The sequence below is a fragment of the Sinocyclocheilus rhinocerous genome, unplaced genomic scaffold, assembly GCF_001515625.1.
Source record: "Sinocyclocheilus rhinocerous isolate Xijiao unplaced genomic scaffold, SAMN03320098_v1.1 scaffold1883, whole genome shotgun sequence".
In the NCBI taxonomy this organism is placed as follows: Eukaryota; Metazoa; Chordata; class Actinopteri; order Cypriniformes; family Cyprinidae; genus Sinocyclocheilus; species Sinocyclocheilus rhinocerous.
This window is the reverse complement of record NW_015637558.1, coordinates 128183-142230: the sequence shown is the minus strand read 5'-3', so window position 1 is coordinate 142230 and position 14048 is coordinate 128183. Positions and strand designations below refer to the sequence as shown.

Genomic DNA, 14048 nt, shown 5'->3' with positions numbered 1-14048 from the left:
ATACGCATCTCGATGCATAGCCAACGATACGATACATTAAATATACATATGAAGCAGCTACCGATGCGATACGATTCACCCCTATTACGATGCAATCCGAGTTCGATTCGATTCGATTCAACACAATGCGATTCGATGCAATGGAGAAAATATGATCACTTTTAATGCCTCGAGGCCCGTTTCATAAAACAAGTTTACCAAATAAGCCAGGCTTATTTCAGTTAGTCTGACTCACTGTCAAATTGTTTGGTTCTATAAAACAAAATTTGCTTTATGGAACCATAACTAGCACAACATTAATAAAGGCGATTTGCAAAGATTCATAAAAAAACTAAAAACTTACACTTACTTCTGGAGGTGAAGCTGGATCACGAACAGTTGTTAACGATCTATCCTTCAGGAACAACTTTTTAGCACAACCTTTTTTTTTTTTTTTTTTTTACAGTTTCTAGCCAAGCAGCCTTTCTCTCTGGTTTTATTATAGCTGCACCTTTTATAGTTTGCAGAACAGATAGCAGACAGATAGCAGAACATTAGAATATTACAATCTAAAATTGCTCTTTAAAGCATTAAAATAACTAATTTAAAAGTTAAAATCACTGAATTAAAGATGAAAATAAATAATAAAGAAAATGACTGCATTTTAACTGCTATAAGAAACACACATTAACTCATTTGAGGGTTTAAAATTCTACAAAAGACACATTTAATGTCCAAAAACAATTTTTTTAGCTCAGAATTATTGCGCTCCTATTCGATTGCGCTCCTTCTGTTTAGCGTGCATGCGCACAGCAGCGCTCGTTCACTCGCGTCAGCCTCGTCCACTTCTGACAGCAGAATGGATATGTTTGCATGACTTTATAACATTTACAGATGAAAAATATACCTGTGACATGTCAGTTATGCACTGAGGAAAACACAACGTCTCAAATGCATTAAACAGCACAGATATATTCGCTGATTGCCATGGTGGATCGATTTGATCCATGATCGACATTAAGGTCTGCTTAACAAAGTAGTTTCGCTTTCACAATGAAGCACACAGCGCCTTCACGAAATGGAGGCGGCAACAACAAAACTACAGTGAGAATAAAAGTTACGTTAATAGAACCGCTTTAGCCCTGATTGATTTGTTAGGTTATTTCAAGTCAGGTTTTGGACTTTAATCCCAGTTTTTCCTCGGGTCTCCGTGGTGTTCTGATGCGTCATTCACGCAGCAGCAGCGGTGATGAGAGAGCGCACTTGAGAAACAGTTTAGAGAGGAGAAATCAATCTACACATACAATATTGGTCACAGATTATTGGTCAATTTCTAAATAATAAAGTATAGCGCATCCACAAAAAAATTATATACAAATAAATCGTTTTTTAACGATGCAAATATGTTAGAAACGATGCATCGCGATATAAATGACAACTTGTAGCCGATGCACACTTTTTAAACCAATGCATCGCATCGTTAACTTTTTATGCCGATGCACCGAGCGAATCTGGGAATCTTCCCATCCCTACTTTCTATACATCTCTGTGAGACGTGAGTGAAGCAGTCATATTTGTCCGTCTAAAAAATGTGCTGAATATGCATCTGTGTGAATGGCTTGGTTTCGGTTTTCACCTAATCAAGATCTTCTAGGCATTGAGCTTCTATATTTCTCTAATATTTTGAATGAATAACGCAGCAACTGCGTGTCTCATGGGATAGACTAACAAAACATTAAACTACAACATCACTTACATCATCATCACCGCATCTCGCGCGCCACTGACGCTCCCAGACGGAATTAAATTCGACTAATATTCTATTTTTTTATTCACAATCTCCTCATCACAGGCAGGCACAGCACTCATGTTCGTGTTTGTGTGTGCTGTCTGCGTAACTCATAGCACGTGCCTATATCGTGCACTATATCAAACATTTTTAATATCGTTATCGAAGAAGGTGTACCGTCGATAAATATCGATACCGTTTTATCGCCCAGGCCTAAGCACAATCTAATAAATCATGCTTCATGGATAAAGGGTTTTGGCAGAGAGAGCATGCTGGAGGATCTTCTACTCCAGAGCTCAGAGCAATGCAAGCGCCTTGAATGACTTTATAAGAAAACTCAGCTTCATGTCCATGCTGCTGCTTATTCAGACGATGTTTTGAAATATAATAAATCACTCAACACTGCACACTCTTCATAACTTTCCAGTGTTATTAATAAAGCAAAGTGTAAACCCAAGACCCTTTCTCTGAGGTTAAAGGGGACATCGATGCCCATTTTCCACAAGTTGTTATGATTATTTAGGGTCTTCATGAAATGTCTGCAACATACTTTGGTTAAATTCCTGAATGGTCGTGTAAAACAACAGCCAACACCAAAACAGCTCTGTTCACGCATGTCCCTTTAAATGCTAATGAGCTACTGCTCTCCCCACCCCTCTCTACCATGTGATTTGCTGCCTTGGACTGTGTATATGGCTTGGAGGTGCTCTAATTCAAATTAGGGATGGGCGATACCCCTTATTTTGTTTACGATACGATACCGATATTTTTCAAGGCAGTATCATCGATATCGATACCGATTCAATACTTCTGCACTAAACTTTTAAATTATGAAATTTATTAAATTATTAAATTACTAAGAGTAAAATGGGTAATGAAAACTTCATAAACTACCCCTAAATGAATCGCGATTTGTTTAGCATCTCAACCGATTTGAATCGTCACATATTTTAATCGATTTTCAACCGGCTCGCGGTTAATCGTTACATCCCTAACTCATACCTAAACTTAACAACTACCTCACTTAAACTGAACCGTTACTTAACTATTAATATGCAGCATATTAGGAGTCCATTGAGGCAAAAGTCATAGTAAATAGCTAGTTAATTGAGAGAATTGGACCTTTAAATAAAGTGCGACTGAAATGTACATGTCTTGGGCTTTTACAAGGAACCTGCAACTAGCAAGAAAAAAAAAAAAAGAAGCCATGGTTGTATTTTAAGGAAGTGCCATGCACCAAGTCTTCGTTTATGAGTTATTTCCTTTCATGGTCTAAAATGCAACTTCAACTACAAATGAGTGTAAGAAAAATTCCCATGATCCTGTCACGAGCCCCACTGACCTTCTGTACTGAGCAGTTTAGCCAATGCACTGTCAATGTAAGAAAGAGGAGACAGTTTCGATAGCAAACTTTGTTAAAGTATGAACACACCACATATTTGGTTGTCATATTTTCTCTCTTTTTCTCAGTGTATTTTTTCACAGTTCCTCTCCAGATTATTATTATTAATATTAGATGCAACCTAACCATTTAAATGTGTGAGAGATCTGAAACGCTTGATAACTAAAATATATCCTCTATAGAGCCTACAGGAGGACATGAATGACGTCAAACAGCAAACCTTCAATTCAGAAACACATTGTTTCGCATACAAATGCAATATTTAAGATATTTCTCTCTTTTTATACAGTGCATGGGTTTTTTTACTCTTAATTTTCAGAAAAGTAGACGTTGATTATGACTGTTTTGAATATGACGGTTTATTAATATAAAACAACATATTAATAAACAATAACTGGTTGAATGTTTAGCACTTTGGCGACTCTGACCGCCGCGTTGATTTGTAGTGAGTTTCCATGTCCAATATCAACACAACTCTAAATCTAGAATCAATCAGGCAGAGTAAACAGCTCTCAAACAATCAGACCGGATTCAGAGGTGACCTCAGCATCACTCACACACACACACACACTCTCTCTCTCACACACACACTCACACACTTTCCTTGTTTTTTTCTTCTTCTGTCCTCTCTCTCACACGGGTTTCTTCCTTGTTTTTTTTCTCTCTCTCCCTCTCTCTCTCACACACACTCACACACACACGCTCACACACACTTACCCCGTGTTACTGATGTCGTCGGTGAAGTTGGCGACGGCGACAGTGTCCGGCTGAAGTCCCTCTCTCAGGAACAGACGGGATGTTTTCTCATCATAGAGCGCAGAGTAAATTTGAGCCCATGACACGTTTACAGCACAAATGAAGAAAAACAAGCGATAAAACGCCATTGAACCTCTAGAAACAGATTTCTTCATTGTCTTCTGAGGTTTACCGGCGGTTGACAGACCTTTGCTGCATCACAGACAGCAACTGGATAACAGTGAGAGAAGAAGCTGCTTTTTCTTCTTTCTTCTTCTTCTTATTTTTGTTCAATGGCCGTTCACTCCTTAGGAATATTACCGCCACCTACTGTATATCTTGCGCACATGGGTGATGAATCTGTACTGAAGGAAAAAATAAATAAATACATTTTGTAATGCCCCACCCACCCCAGAGGATCAGAGCCCAAGCTTCAGCTGGCGCTGCGTGTTCCCAATAAAATATTTGTGTAATGCCCCACCCACCCCAGAGGATCAGAGCCCAAGCTTCAGCTGGCGCTGCGTGTTCAGCTCCTCCAGCTTCCACACTGTGCTCCTCAACCTCCGAGATGATCCTCATCCTCAAACACTAAATCCTGTGAGCTCTAAACATGTTAAAACCACCTTAAACATCTGACTAGCACTCAAACCCTTTCCCAGAAGGTCCACGACACTCACTGGTCTGTTCCTTATATTGCTAAAAAGACTGTTACGCTGATCTTCATATTTACTACATTTAAGGGGAGAAAATTCCTTTTTTTTTTGTATTTCGTATACTAATCTTTTAGTTATCATTTTCTCCATGAGTTTGCAAAGGTTAGATGTCAAAGCTATTGGTCTATAACTTTTAGCTTCTGTTTTATCCTTACCAGGTTTTCCTACAGGAATTATTACTGAGTGCTTCCAACCAGCAGGTATTCTCCCTTGCTCCCATATTTTGTTATAAAGTATTAAAATCACATCTTTTGCTACATCTGATAGTTTAATAGACATTATTCTAGATATCTTTTGGCAGGGGTTATAAAAGTTAACTATTTTTTGTTTTACTGAACCATATTTAAATTATTACTACTTCAAAATCTTTGTCAATACTTATAGCCCTATAATTACTACCTTGTTCAATGAAAGTAATCACTCCACCCCCTATTGCAGAACTTCTATCTTTACGTACTGCTGTATACCCATGAATTATAAAGTCAAGTGATGGTTTTAACCATGTTTCCTGTATACATGTGACGTTTGGTTTAACAGATAATTCTTCTATGAAATGTTTTAATTCTTGTCCATTAGCAATTAGACTTCTGGCATTCCATTGTAAAATGCCCACCACCACCACATGTTGATTGTGTTTCAGATATCCCTGCTGTTAGTGTTGCATTGATTAACTCTATACTGATACCTCCTCTATCCCTAGATACTTTTCTGCTGTTTTTGTGATTATCTTGATTCTCTCTGTTCTACTGCTTGTTTGTGCTGAGCAGTTGTTACGCATGAGGTTGTATTGGTGCTGCTGCTTCGTGTTTCTTTTCTCCTTTCGGATGTTATTCTCTTTTCCTGCTGTTCGTCTCTCCTGTCCTGTTTTCGCAGGTTGCTCCGCCTTAATTGGACGTGCCATCAGCGTGCATGGTGATAGGTGGCGAGGAGCATCGGCATCTTTTAAAAGAAGAATGATGAGTAACACCCGGACGGGGAGGGGGAGCGAGAGAGAGTAGAATCTGTGTCGTTCATCTTGTTGGACGTTGTTGGGATGGTGTTATCATATCTTGCTTGTAAGATTAGTGAAATTGTGTGAACCATGGAATGTTTACTGTTCTCACCCCCAAGTTTGTTTCTTTCTTTTCCCCCCAATTGAGTGTTACTAACCATTTATGTGATCTGTTAAGCTTGGCTTATGAACGCTGTAGGGGCTAGGTGCCATTTATTTTTGATATGCTTTTCTCCTGTTTTTGGATTAGTTAAGGAGTAAGGGAAGTGCTTGTATTTATTTTTATTTTTACTTTGGTTAGGAAATTTAGTTTTGGGCTAAGGTAGTTCTGTTTGTTTATTATTTTGGCCTGGCCTAGCCCTGAATGTTTTTCTTTGCGTTCTTTGTATGAATTGCTTACGACACAGACTGTTTTTTCCTTGTCCTCACAATAAAAAAAGAACCCGGAAAGGTTTCTTAGAAGTACTTGTGGTCTCACTCTCGTTCTTCTAAGGTTTCGCCCCTGAACCCTAGACTTGGGGGCGTAACAATTGGGGGCTCGTCTTTTTGAGTTGTGAGGAAGAGGGAAATAGTTACCTACCGTATTTATCTTTTTGTGAGAAATTGATATGATACGGGAAGGTATTATAATGGGGAGAAATGGCCGTCGGCGTCATTTACTTTGCCTATGACTACGTGCGGGGGTGAGTGTTTCAGAATTTTGTTCCTTTGTTTATTTGTTTTCTTGTGGTGTGGGAAAGAGAATTTGGAGTGGGCAATGGAGTTTGACCTGATCTCTTTTACACTGGCTCCGAATACGGAACAATTCAATCGTTGTCGCAAAGATGATTTGATTAAAATTGCAGATTTTTTTTTTAATTAGTGTGTCACATAAGGCTTCTAAAAAGGATATTAAAAAGTTTTTGCATCAGGAGTTGATCCTGCAGCGAATCTTACCTGAGGAGACGGTGGTGGGTGGTGCAGATGGGAGCGCTGTTTCGCCGGTAGTGGCCGACGAGAAGCCTCCTTCTGTCCCTCTCTCTCCCGTGCCTCCTAGGTTGCCGTTAATTGCACCACCCAGCAGCACGATGATGTTTCCATCATCAGATCCGGTGCTGGCAGTGAAGCTAAGGGAACTGGAATTGGAAGTAAAACGAGAAGAGACTGAGGGTAAAAGGCTTAGGCTAAGGGAACTGGAGCTGGAGTTAGAGAGGGAGCGTTTCCGAAGAGATCACGGTTTGTCTCAGCCGGCTGTGCTAGCGTGTAGCAGCTACATTACAGTGGCCAAAGGAGATGTGGGCTCTTTTGCTGCAGTGTAAATTAATTGGTAAAGCGCAGGAAGTTTGCTCCGCGTTGCCAGTGGAACAGAGTTTGGTCTATGATGTGGTTAAACAAACTGTGCTCCGTCCTTATGAACTTGTGCCGGAGGCATACAGACAAAAATTTAGAGCTCACAAGAAAACAGACAGACAAACGTTCGTAGAATTTGCAAGGGAAAAACAAACCCTATTTGATAAATGGTGTGCTGCTAATAAGACCATAACATTTGATGAGTTGAGAGAATTGGTTTTATTGGAGGATTTTAAGAGCTGTGTACCCGAGAACCTTGTGATTCATTTAAATGAACAAAAAGTGTTGTCCCTTTCTGCAGCCTCTGTGTTAGCTGATGAGATCGTGCTAACACATAGAACAGTTTTCTCTTCCGTGCTCAAGGGTTACGGATCTGCTGGCCAAGGAGGTGAAGGGCAAGCCAGAGGGTGGACTAATACTGTTAAGTTGGGACGAGGGGGCGTTTCCGCGGGGCGAAGGGCTGCTCAGAATCACTCCGGGGACGGTAGGGTATGTTTTTATTGTCTTGATGCTGGTAATTTAATAGCGGATTGTGATGCCTGGAAAAAGAAAAATCCATCGGTTAAACATAAAAGTGTATGTTTTGTATGTGCGGAAGCAAATTATGCTATTTTGAGTTCAGAAAAAATGGGGTATGAACCTTTCATGCTATCAGGGTGGGTGTCACCTAGCTCTGAGCAAGATCTAAAACCAATAACGGTATTGCGGGACACTGGGTCGGCTCAGTCCTTAATGCTTTGTAGCACATTGCGTTTACCACCTGAATCATATACGGGTTCTGATGTTATTCTACACGGGGTTGGTTTGGGCTGTACTAGAGTGCCGCTGCATACGGTCTATCTTCGAGAAGGACTAGTAACAGGAACTGTTTGTGTTGGATTGTGCTCTGATCTCCCTGTAGAGGGAGTCGAGTTTATTTTGGGTAATGACTTGGCGGGTGGGAAGGTTTTTCCTCTACCAATTGTAGTAGATACCCCTGTTGTTGACGTGAATACAGATGTGTCTTTTAAATTTCCTAAACATTCCCTACTTGTGTGGTAACACGAGCCCAAGCTCGTAATAAGGAGAAGGAAGTAGATCTATCTGATAGTTTCCTGCAGACTGCTTGCGAGGATATGTCTGAGGAAATACTGCGGACATAAAACCTGTTATAAATCAAGCAGAGGTCCTAAGTGTTTGTGAGTTCCCGTTACCATTAGGGCGTGCGCAGCTAGTGGTTGCGCAAAATAATGATCCTTCTTTGAAGGCGTGTATCGTTGCGACAAATAAGGGGACAGCTGTTGATAGTAAAGTACAGTATTTCTGGGACAATGACTTACTGATGCGTAAATGGGAGGACAGTGACTGTGTTCACCAAATTGTTATTCCTTCGGGGTACCGTTCCCAAATATTAACCCTTGCACATGACCATGTTCTTTCCAGCCATTTAGGGGTTAGAAAAACGTATGAACAAATTTTGAGGGGTTTTTTTTGGCCTGGGCTCAAGTCGGATGTCGCTGCCCATTGTCGCTCATGTCGGTCATGCCAGCTGTCGGGCAAGCCAAACCAAATTATACCCCCTGCGCCTTTGCACCCAATTAACAAACCGTTTGAGCGGATACTGATCGACTGTGTTGGCCCGTTGCCTAAAACGAAAGCGGGACATCAGTACATACTCACAATCATGTGTGCGGCTACAAGGTACCCTGAGGCGATCCCAGTGCGCAATATCAAAGCTAAAGCGGTAGTGAGGGAGCTGGTTAAGTTTTGTTCAACCTTTGGTTTGCCAAAGATCATTCAAACTGATCAGGGCTCTAATTTTACGTCAACTTTATTCTCGCAGGTGTTGCGTGAGTTAACTGTTAAACATCAGCTATCGAGTGCCTATCATCCCGAATTCCAAGGTGTATTGGAACGATTCCACCAAACTCTTAAATTCATGTTGTGTACATTTTGTGTGGAAACTGGTAGGGACTGGGATGATGGGTTACCGATGCTGATGTTTGCTGTACGTGAAACGGTACAGGAGTCTTTAGGTTTTAGCCCTGCGGAACTGGTGTTCGGTCACACCGTACATGGGCCGTTGAAGCTGCTCCGGGAACAGTTAGTAAGTGATAGTCCACGCCCTGTGTCAGTGTTGGACTATGTGAGTAAGATACGTGAACGATTGCATCACACGTGTGAGTTGGCAATAACTAATTTGGCTGGGAAACAAGAGCAGATGAAACGGCGGTATGATAAACGAAGTGTTAATCGGATTTTTTCAGGTGGGCGACTCTGTGTTAGTATTACTGCCTGTCCCAGGTTCTGCGTTGCAGGCGCGGTTTTCTGGTCCCTATCCAGTGGAACGTAAACTAAGTGAAACCGATTATGTTATTCGTACCATGGATCGTAGGAAGAAAACACGTGTTTGTCATATTAATATGCTCAAGCATTTTGTAGGTAAGACCGCTGACATTCAGAATGATACCACTGTTTCAGTTGCGCTAATGTCTTCTGTTGCTGAACCTGAGTGTGATGATTGGGTTGACCAAGGGGATGTAACAGTACCACCCAGGCTCGTGAATTCGGAGATAGTGAAAGGTATAGATTAATATTTATCTTATCTCTCTGATACTCATCGAGGATTGTGCAGTTGATAAAGCAGTTTTCTCCTCTTTTCTCTGATACCCTCACTCAAACAAATGTGTTGTTCCATGACATTGAAATGATTAATTCACCTCCTATTAAACAACATCCTTACCGGGTTAACCCGCGGAAAAGAGAGGAAATGAAGAAAGAGGTGGATTATCTGTTGCGGAATGGACTTGCGGTGTCAAGTTCCAGTACGTGGAGTTCGCCCTGTCTTCTTGTGCCAAAGGCAGATGGCACTAAAAGACTCACAAGAGATCTGGCGTACACATGAAGGAAACATTGTTGCACCTTCTTCACTTTTGAATATTCTTATTGCAGATGCGCATGGTTTTGATCATTGTGCAAGGGGGGAAGTAATAAGGAAAATTAAACAGCAAGGATATTGGTCTCCTTATTTATATGCAATGGTGGATGAATTTTTGTCCACATGTGAAGTTTGTGCCAAATACAATGTGAGGAAAGGGATAGCGACACCAATAGGCCTTATACCAGTACCAGAAGGGCCATTTAAGCAGTTGACTATGTGGATATGATAAAGCGAGTACAAGGCAAAAGATACATGCTTGTGATCATAGACAGATTTAGCAGGTGGGTGGAGGCAGTACCATCAGCAGATCTGGGAGCAGGAACAGTAATTCAATTTCTAACAAGAGAAGTAATTCCTAGATTTAATTGCTTGCTGTGCTCCAAATCTCCGTTAAACAAAGTGATAGCCATACCAAATCCATATGACTACCAAAAATGTGCCGAATTTGGGAGAAACTTTTGTCATTTAACAGATTTTACCAGACCATATTGTATTGCTGAATGTCTAGGATTTTTGGGAAATCCTAAATTAACAGATTATTTTTTTAGACCACTCTGGGGATCTTGGTGTCAGTATTCAGATATCAGCCAAAATATAAAAATTGAAAAATGGAAAGTAGAGATTCCGAAATGGTATAGCATAGATTATAAACAAGAATATGAGTGTTTCCATAAACCAAAAGGAACACAAGAGGTGGGCAAGTTTAAAGGGAAATGTGCTATTATTTGGTATATAGAGGATGGAGGATTGCATAGACCGCGTGGGTGCAGCATCCTATGTTACTAAACTGGATTTGCTGAGAGGTTATTGGCAAGTGCCACTTACTGCTCGTGCCTCTGATGTTTCAGCATTTGTGACACCAGATGACTTCCTACAATATACGGTCATGGCTTTCGGGATGCGGAACGCTCCAGCGACCTTCCAGCATCTCATGCAGAGGGTCTTATCTGGTGTGACAGACTGTGCGGCATATTTAGACGACGTAGTAGTTTATTCCAATTCATGGAGGGATCACGTTACTACTTTATGTGCAGTGTTTACTCGGCTTGCAAAAGCCTTGTTAACGGTGAACCTGGCTAAGTGTGAATTCGGTAAGGCGGTAGTTACGTACCTAGGTAAACAAGTGGGTCAGGGACAGGTACGTCCTGTTAATGTTAAAGTTGAAGCAATTATGGATTTTCCCATACCGAAAACTAAACGGGAATTGCGGCGTTTTCTGGGTATGATTGGGTACTATAGGGCTTTTTGTAAGAACTTCTCCACCATAGTATCCTCGCTAACTGATCTGTTGAGAATGGCTAGAGAGTTTCGTTGGAGCTCTGAGTGTGACCACGCTTTTGGTGCGGATAAAGATCTCCTCTGCAGTGCGCCTATCCTCTCTGCACCTGATTTTCTCGCCTGTTTAAGCTTGAAGTTGACGCAAGTGCAGTAGGGTGTGGAGCGGTGTTAGTTCAGGAAGGTGAGCTTGGCGTTGATCATCCGGTGTGCTACTTCTCTAGGAAGTTTTCAAAAGCCCAAAGACAGTATAGCACTATTGAAAAGGAAGCTCTAGCATTAATTCTTGCTTTACAGCATTTTGAAGTATACGTAGGAGGCAGCCTTGCACCTGTCGTAGTGTATACTGATCATAATCCCCTTGTGTTTTTGATGCGTATGTGTAATTCTAATCAGAGGTTGATGAGATGGGCTCTGGTGGTCCAGGGCTTTAATCTCGAAATACGTCACAAGAAGGGATCTGAGAACATTGTTGCGGATGCTCTCTCACATGTTCATTCTGTGTAATAATTGTATAGTCAAAATAAATTTGACTTTTATGGGTGGGGGTGTTACGCATGAGGTTGTATTGGTGCTGCTGCTTCGTGTTTCTTTTCTCCTTTCAGTTGTTATTCTCTTTTCCTGCTGTTCATCTCTCCTGTCCTGTTTTCGCAGGTTGCTCCGCCTTAATTGGACGTGCCATCAGCGTGCGTGGTGATAGGTGGCGAGGAGCATCGGCATCTTTTAAAAGAAGAATGATGAGCAACACGCGGCCGGGGAGGGGGAGCGAGAGAAAGTAGAATCTGTGTCGTTCATCTTGTTGGACGTTGTTGGGATGGTGTTATCATATCTTGCTTGTAAGATTAGTGAAATTGTGTGAACCATGGAAATGTTTACTGTTCTCTCCCCCAAGTTTTTTCTTTCTTTTCCCCCCAATTAAGTGTTACTGACCATTTATGTGATCTGTTAAGCTTGGCTTATGAACGCTGTAGGGGCTAGGTGCCATTTATTTTTTATATGCTTTTCTCCTGTTTTTGGATTAGTTAAGGAGTAAGGGAAGTGCTTGTATTTATTTTTATTTTTACTTTGGTTAGAATATTTAGTTTTGGGCTAAGGTAGTTCTGTTTGTTTATTATTTTGGCCTGGCCTAGCCCTGAAGGTTTTTCTTCACGTTCTTTGTCTGAATCGCTTTCCTCACAATAAAAAAAGAACCCGGAAAGGTTTCTTAGAAGTACTTGCGGTCTCACTCTCGTTCTTCTAAGGTTTCACCCCTGAACCCTAGACTTGGGGGCGTAACACAGTTGATGACTTCCTCTATGAATATCACAAACTTCTTCTTTTCCACAATTAATGTGTCATTAGTAATTTTGCAGCTTTTCTGTTCTGTTTTGAACTGTGGGTTGAACCACAGGTACTGTCCTAGATCTTGCATTTGTATCTACTTTCCTAATTGCTTCAGCATAAGTAAGCTTTTCTTTCATTCTCACTGTCACAAATCCTGTCCATGGACTTCCGTTCGATCGCCACCAGAGGTCACCCTTCCGTTACATTGACTCTCGCACTACACAAACTGTTACACATCACCCTGGACTACATTTCCCATGCTCCATTGCACTAATCACAAGCTCATCTGAAACCAATCACACACAGCTGCTACCAATAAAACACACTATATGAATCAGTCTCGCACCATCATTCAACGCCGAGTATGGTTTAGCACTTATCACTGTTCGTTGATAGCTACTTTACGGAGCCTGTTTTATTGATTTCCTGTTTCATAGTCTAGCCTAATCCTGTCATAGTTTTGCCTTGCCTGTTTTCCCGTGTTTAGATTATTGCCTTGTACCTGGATTATCTCTCTAGTCTCGCTCTGTTGGATTACATTCGTCATCGACTGACCCTTGCTTGTTTACCGGACTGCTCTTGCCTTGTCTTCTACATACCAGTTTGCCATTGTCTGACCTATGCCTGTTTCTGACCACATCTTTTATTAAAAGCTTTGCAAATGGATCCGCTTGTCTCACGTCTCTGTCGCCCCGTAACAGAATACTCGGCCCAACAAGGATCCAGCAGCTTTTCCGAAGGACATTGGCCAGGTATGAACACAGCGATTCTGCTACTAGCTCTCAAGCAGGGCACACGATCACTTGAGGGTTACATTGAGGAATATTGGGCTTTGGCTAATGGCACAGAATTACCGGACTGTATGCTGATAGACTTTTTCTGTGATGGCCTTAACCAGCCTTTAAAGTCAAGAAAGATTCGTGAGAGTCCTCGTTCGTCACGGAGTAATTTTTTGGATTATATTTTGTGGACTGTTGGTTCAGCGTTCACTGTCGGTGTCGCGGAGGATCAAGACACTGCATTCGCTCACAAAATAGCGTTGGCAACAAAGCCGTTTCATGCTACTGCTGTCTTTCCTGAGTCAAGTCAAATCACAGCTGATTTTCCTGAGTCAACTCAAGTCACCGTTGATCGTCATGAGGCAAGTCAAGTCACGGTTGATCGTCATGAACCAAGTCAAATCACAGTTGATCTTCATGAGTCCAGTCAAGTCACAGTTGATCTTCCTGAGTCAAGTCAAGTCACCGTTGATCATCATGAGTCCAGTCAAGTCACAGTTGATCTTCCTGAGTCAAGTCAAGTCACAGTTGATCATCATGAGTCCAGTCAAGTCACAGTTGATCTTCCTGAGTCAAGTCAAGTCACAATTGATCTTCCTGAGTCAAGTCAAGTCACAATTGATCTTCCTGAGTCAAGTCAAGTCACAATTGATCTTCCTGAGTCAAGTCAAGTCACAATTGATCTTCCTGAGTCAAGTCAAGTCACAATTGATCTTCCTGAGTCAAGTCAAGTCACAATTGATCTTCCTGAGTCAAGTCAAGTCACAATTGATCTTCCTGAGTCAAGTCAAGTCACAATTGATCTTCCTGAGT

At 41.4% G+C, this 14048-nt stretch overlaps 1 protein-coding gene across 2 annotated transcripts in view; it reads right to left on the bottom strand.

Annotated features, from left to right (window-relative positions):
• Nucleotides 1-4173, bottom strand: part of plbd2 (phospholipase B domain containing 2) — a 33939-nt gene extending 29766 nt beyond the window's left edge. For both annotated transcript variants that reach the window (XR_001640987.1, XM_016564092.1), the window contains exon 1: nucleotides 3888-4173. Coding sequence is in view for 1 of the 2 variants with exons in the window: in XM_016564092.1 (XP_016419578.1) it covers nucleotides 3888-4081 (194 nt within the window). In the remaining variant the exon portion in view is untranslated. The remainder of the gene's footprint in view (nucleotides 1-3887) is intronic.
• Between the last annotated feature and the right edge of the window lie 9875 nt (nucleotides 4174-14048).